This window comes from Gadus morhua, chromosome 1 (assembly GCF_902167405.1).
Source record: "Gadus morhua chromosome 1, gadMor3.0, whole genome shotgun sequence".
NCBI lineage: Eukaryota > Metazoa > Chordata > Actinopteri > Gadiformes > Gadidae > Gadus > Gadus morhua.
Genome location: NC_044048.1, coordinates 15,341,733 through 15,348,002, shown reverse-complemented (window position 1 = coordinate 15,348,002; position 6,270 = coordinate 15,341,733). Strand labels below are relative to the sequence as shown.

The 6,270-nt window shown below is 41.1% G+C and overlaps 1 protein-coding gene across 2 annotated transcripts; it reads left to right on the top strand.

The window, feature by feature from the left end:
* The first annotated feature begins 2,271 nt into the window (after positions 1 to 2,271).
* Positions 2,272 to 6,239, top strand: cd40 (CD40 molecule, TNF receptor superfamily member 5). Of its 2 annotated transcripts, none has more exons than XM_030358060.1 (9): positions 2,272 to 2,474; positions 2,986 to 3,064; positions 3,362 to 3,484; positions 3,586 to 3,732; positions 3,822 to 3,915; positions 4,237 to 4,292; positions 4,778 to 4,864; positions 4,963 to 4,979; positions 5,100 to 6,239. In XM_030358060.1, exons 1-9 carry the CDS (start codon positions 2,442 to 2,444, stop codon positions 5,379 to 5,381), a joined length of 918 nt encoding a protein of 305 aa, XP_030213920.1. In that variant the 5' UTR covers positions 2,272 to 2,441; the 3' UTR covers positions 5,382 to 6,239. The 2 variants fall into 2 exon arrangements, with proteins under 2 accessions (XP_030213920.1, XP_030213929.1); XM_030358069.1 differs by having other exon boundaries at positions 2,273 to 2,474; positions 5,103 to 6,239.
* Positions 6,240 to 6,270: the final 31 nt, after the last annotated feature.

Genomic DNA, 6,270 nt, shown 5'->3' with positions numbered 1-6,270 from the left:
TTGTGGGTGTTCCCGTGGACCCCGGCGCACTTCTCGTACAGGCGTCTCTCCGGAGACAGAGGGTTTTACGGGACAGAACCGATCCCTTGGCATTGTCTGACGATATTCAGATTTCAGACTTTATTGTCATTGTGCAAACAACGAAATTGGGGTTCTTCATGAGAGATACAGATTCTCATCAGAGGGTGTTCGTTATTTGATCGTCCTTTTGGACCTTATGTAGACAATGATTACTGTTGCGCATTGTGTCTCCGTGACAGTGTGCTAGAGTGGAGGTAGCGCGTCAGTCTTGAATTTCTGCGTGGGGGGGTCGACTCCGAAGTGATGCAAATTTATGTGAAGCTTAAAAAGTCCTAATTCTCATGCATATGGAATACTTATTCACTAAAGCTTATGGAATTATATTTTTGTGCTTATTTCGAACTTGAACCCATATTTTCAAGGCCGTGCTGGCACCACATCTATGGGGGTAAAATGCATGATGATAGACCGGCGAAATTGAACCCCGGTCGTTGGCGTTCGGGTCTTATACCAATCCATTACGCTAGAGCCGCTACCTCTCGGCAGTCGAAAACATGCCATACATTTCTTAAATTGGGTGTATTTAAAGTGAATTCCCTAAATGATAGAATAAGGCAGGATGGACGTTGCTTATGCATTTTTAAATCATCATCATTCTATTTGGATTAATGGCGAACAATTCTGCATTTGGCATAGTTATTTTACAGACAATATGCAGAATATTTTCACTTCTACGCATATAGACTGCTTGATTAATAGTAAAGGTGAGAAAAATGACGCAAAAAACGCCCCTTTCACGTGAACGCGCACTGAACCTAAAGCGGAAAACCTGGTTCAACTAATTGAATCTAAAGTGAGCTTCGTGGTACCATTTAACTCTGATTGCGAGTTGCGGCTCTGTCGAGCCAGGTTTTCCCAAGAAAGCCTGGGTATGTTCAGCGAGCTTCGTGGTATAGGGCACTGGGTCCAGTTGCACCAGCAGAACGTAAGGTCCCACTTAGGCCACGTTGAACGTAAATCACCCAAACGTTCGACTTTACACTCTACTAAAAAAATAGCAGTTGCACCAAGCAGATAGTTTTAACGTAACACTAAGTTATAACTTATCTTTTACACCTCCCCTCTAGCTGGTGTAAGTTCCATACTAACGATAAAACCGTTAAAAGAAAAAAACGTAAAAAGATTTCAACACTAACGCAGGGTAAAGATGGCTATTCGTTTTGAGCAATGGGAAGAGGAGTTTCAACGCGGTTTGCGCCGGGAACGGATTGTCCGTGACCGTATCGATCCATTTCTTTATTATGATGATGTTGAATTATATGCGCGATTTCGGTTTTGCCGGGCGGAATATTATATTTATTTATTTATTATAAAATCCGCCATCAAATAGCTTAACCTCACGCCTATACCGTCCAAGCAAATTTTAGAGAATAAATTACTTAAACTGTTTTGTTTGCCCTCTGATTTGGGTGCTAACGCGTCTTCACTCCGGTAAGGTGGAAACTTGCCCGTATTTCCTGTTTACATTGTTATCTGTCAATGATTGGCTTGAAATTATCTAAACGTCATTAAAAGCGACACTAGTACACTTTATGCACTACTAGTAACGTTACAACTTAAGTTATGGTGGTGCAACCAAAATTTAGAACACCTTTAGTTTGACACTAGCTCCGTCGAGCGTAGGGTTAAGGCAGACTTTACACCCGAACTTATGATCGGCTTTACGTTCTGCTGGTGCAACCGACTGCTGGTCCCTTCAACTTGCAAGCCCCCACCCTCCTGTTCTCCCAAGGCCCTCCCCCAGCTGACCTGATGATTCGCCCCCCACACTGATTGACAAGAAGAACATTCCAATGTATGCACATAGAACAACTGGCATAACGGACAACGAAATACAATGCAACACATATTACACAAACTCTTAAATACCTTACTCTGAGATAATAATTGAATCCATTTTGGTGCAACCCATCCTGAATGTGTTAAGTCATTTTACACAGTAGCCTATAACAGGAAATGCTCAAAGGTAAATCAACGTTATTTAACACTGACTGCAGCTTTTTATAGGGAAAGAAGCAACGATGATGGACCGTACTAAACGCCCTATCCATTGTATGGGTCTGTAAAATGCTAACATTTAAAAACCAGATGGGGGGAGATCTTAAGTTTTATTTATGTTTTTGTCATGCCTGTCTACCTTCAAACACGTGCATGTTGCAGAAAATATGCAACAGCGCCCCCTGGGGTCACCCTTTTCGGTGCTTCGCAGTCCAGAATCAGGGGAACTACAACTTCGCTCTGCTCCGCCCCTATGGCGCTATCCAGTTTTCTTACTTTCTTTTTCAGGATTCATGATGACTTCGAGTAACAACCAGAACCCGTATTTCTACACTGCACCATTCTGACAATCAGCACTCGACATGTCCTGGGTGAACTACATTTTGTTTTTCACGGTGAGTAGCCGTAATTCACTCGACCACACAATATTTCCTTCATGGTTTTCACTTCAGTCCTGGTCATTTGAGATAGCAGGCTAGCAGCTGTCCTATTTTAGAAACAGCATAATCTTTTAACAGGGTTTTTTTAAAGCAATTTTTTTATGTAATGTAACCGTATGTAGTGAATTCAGTTGTGATATAAGCTAAAGCACAATTGCATTGCTTTAAACTTGTGTCTAGTAACAACGATTCCCTAATATGAGGCGAGCCTGCAATTTTACTTTCAGTTTCGTTTTCCCACAGATTAGTAGTACTAGTTGGAAGTGTTGTTCAGAAGCCACATAGCTACATTTACGTGGTTCTGGCATGAATACGTTTGACAATTTTATGCATCACATTGTTATCCTGCGTTGTAAGGCCATGCACATGTCAATGAATGCACTGCAACGTTGCCACATCCTCCTCTAGGGGAATTCTGTGTATCTCGCCAATCTGAGTGACGTTATGACCAAGCATTTGTTTACAGGCTGGTGCAGCACTCGCTTGCGATCCACAGACCCAATACCATAGAGAAGATGGCCAGTGTTGCACAAAATGTCCTCCAGGTAGGCTGCAGAACATGTTTAGGCTACTCTTTTGTGTGTCTCTTTCTTCCTCTCTCTCTCTCTCTCTCTCTCTCTCTCTCTCTCTATGTCTCTCTCTCTCTCTCTCACACACACACACACACACACACACACACACACACACACACACACACACACACACACACACACACACACACACACACACACACACACACACACACACACACACACACACACACTTCCATCTCTATAAGGTCTTGCAGACTTTTTAGTGAATTGCCAGGAACCTTAACCCTATAGCCCATCTTTGTACAATAGGAACCAGGATGTCGGACAAGACAAATTGCGTGGATCCCCTGTGCAAGCCATGTGATGTGGATGAGTATCGGATGGGCCGGACTGTGGAAAAGAAGTGTGACCTTCAACCGTACTGTGACCCCAGTAAGTCTGCATCATACTCCACTCCATTTGAAATGCACCGGGGTTAATAGCTTCTACACATAGCATCATCACCTGTCCGTTGCAATCTTTCCTCCTCACAGATAAAAACATGGTCCACGATGGACCTGTTACAAAGGAGAAGCTAAGCGTGTGCAGGTGTCGTGACGGGTTTCACTGCCCCACCGAAGCGTGCATTACCTGTGTGGCACACTCCCTCTGTGCAGCCGGACAGAGGGTCAAAGACAAAGGTATAATGAGCTGCAGTGGGTTAGGGTTAGGGTTAGGGTTAGGTGTGTTTTCTGTGATCTATTTTGATTTGGTGGTGACTTTTTCGCAGGGAACCATTCTCTTGACACAGTGTGTCAAGATTGTCCGCCCAACACATTTTCTTCTGGGGAGCCTGCAGACAGTGACTGCCATGATTGGACTGTGTAAGTAATTCGCCAAACCAATGGGGAGTGTGAGGAAGTCTTTAATAACTTTAGAATGGTACCTTAACTGTAATGCTGTAACTGTAGTACATTAGCTGTAGCCCTTTTACTGTAGCTCCTGTAACTAGTACTGTAGCTGTAGATCTTTAATGTGTATATATATATATATATATATATTTATATTTATATTTATATATATATTTAAATCAGCTAGTTTGTCTCTTTGTGCCTATAATTCCCAAAGATTCTAACAAAATAAGGGATTTTTAAAGGAATTGTTTTTGTTGAAACTCAATATGTAATGCTTCAACATTTCAACAGATGTGAACCTGGACCCGGAAACATAGATGGTACAACCACATCTGACGCAATCTGTGGTGAGTACTGTATAGATGTTCGTCTTTTTTCTTTAGCACTTGCAATGCCATCTAGCTTTTTGTGGCTCAGTAGTAGTAGGAGAGGCGTAATTGCTCTTCAGTAATCTAAAGTGTCTTCCAGTGTGGTTTCTGCAGGCGTGACGGGGTTCCCCTAAGGTGTTCACACCCCTCCCAAACTGTTCACACCTTCAACAGCCTTTAGTCATATTTTGAGTATTTCAACATGCCAAATTGAAGCGAGTACATACAGACACAGATATATTTCAGTTAACAGTAAACCAATGACAACAATGACATTAATGCATCTCCTGGTGACCTTTACACAGGGGAATATTTTGTTCTAATTTAAAATATTAAACAGTGGCTGAAAAGTAATCTAAGTGCCCCCAAAGACATTTATGTCTATGATCTTTCATATATGATTTAATTCCAAATGGTTTGTACATGTGAGGGATATGATACTTATGTATTTGTTCTCTTGCCAGAGTCAACACATCGTCACCACGTCTTTTTGATAATCCCAATCCTCATATTCCTTGCCCTGTTTGCATTCACATACTGGAAACTAAGAGGTAAATAATAATAATCTTAGTTTGAAGTGCTGGATTCCTAAATTAGTATGGCTTGACTAATGTCTTCTCAAACTTGTGTTTTTTCTGTTGTGTGCCAGGTAATGAAGATAAAAAGGTAAAGAAGATGTCCTTTATGTTGCCTTACAACTCTACTATTGGATCTGCAAATTATTTTAGCAGTAAAATTGACACCAACTCACCATAGATTAAAGTATTCAGAACATGTTTTCCTCAGCAGAGTTTTGAAGAACTCGGCACTACAGACGCACCCGTGCCCATTCATGGACCAGAAGTAGCCATAACGTTACCAGAAGAGAACGACTACCCGCTGGTCCGTCCTCAGCCACCTATGGGCACCAACGGCAGCCCCCCAGTGACTGACAACGGGAGAGTCGTAGCACAGGAAAGGGGGAAAGGTTCCGTCGTCCCACAACAAGAATCCCATGATCCCTTGTTGCTTATCAATCCTTTTGACGAACTTCAACCATGTTATTTAAGTAAAGCTGCTTTAACATGAACTATCTTCTTCCAACATGGTATAGAGAGTATTGTGTCACTGTGTGGATTGAGTATTGTGTCACTAATTGGTAGGCTTTAAATGTACTGCCTTATGCACTTACATTAGTCTGTGATAGATATTGTAAATATATAACATGTCATAGACTGACTTTGTTAAGTGTTAGATAGATTTTGTACATACTTTTTTGTTTGTTTGTCATTACGTTCTTGCGATTGTTAATATGTTCTGAACAGGAGGAAATGCGACCATGTCATGACTATGTATTTCCTTAAGGGGGTACTAGTGATCTGCTAAAGGGTTTTGGAAGTACCCTTGAGCGTGAGGGTATCTCTACTTGATTCACTTGGGTAGCCTTTTAGCAACTCGCTGGATCTTGCTGCATAATAGCAATGCAATATGTTAAAGGTTATAGTTGGTTAATGAGAACCATATGTTCTCAGGTTTGTTCTAATGTGATTTGTTATTAATTTAATTAAATAATGATTACAAGGTGAAAAATGCTCGATTTAGACAGTGGTGTGTGTATGTGTGTAGATTGGGCCAAGCAGAACAAGAAAATCGGATTGATTGTTAATGGAAGTTTAGACCATGGCGGAGGGTTTAACGATGAAATAGGCTCTTGTGAGAATGGTAGGAATATCCTATTCCCAATTTTCTTATTAGAAATGTCTGTATAATATTTGCTTTACTGTGTTTGATTTTACTAACAACTTCGTCTGATTATAAGCAGCCACGCCGAGTCAGTATAGGATGTAGCCTAAATGTAGGCTATATCTGATATCTTGTGTCTGATCTGATCGATATAAAAAAATCCACGGTGTACACATAAAGTTAATAAAATGGAAAACCAAAGCGATTTGTTACAGAATTTGATTTTAAACTAACG

Excerpts from the sequence above, each read along its gene's own strand:
- cd40 (XM_030358060.1), top strand. The coding sequence starts at position 2,442 with ATGTCCTGGGTGAACTACATTTTGTTTTTCACG. Across the intron at positions 2,475-2,985 it reads ACTACATTTTGTTTTTCACG|GCTGGTGCAGCACTCGCTTG; the intron begins GTGAGTAGCCGT and ends ATTTGTTTACAG. Across the intron at positions 3,485-3,585 it reads TCAACCGTACTGTGACCCCA|ATAAAAACATGGTCCACGAT; the intron begins GTAAGTCTGCAT and ends TCCTCCTCACAG.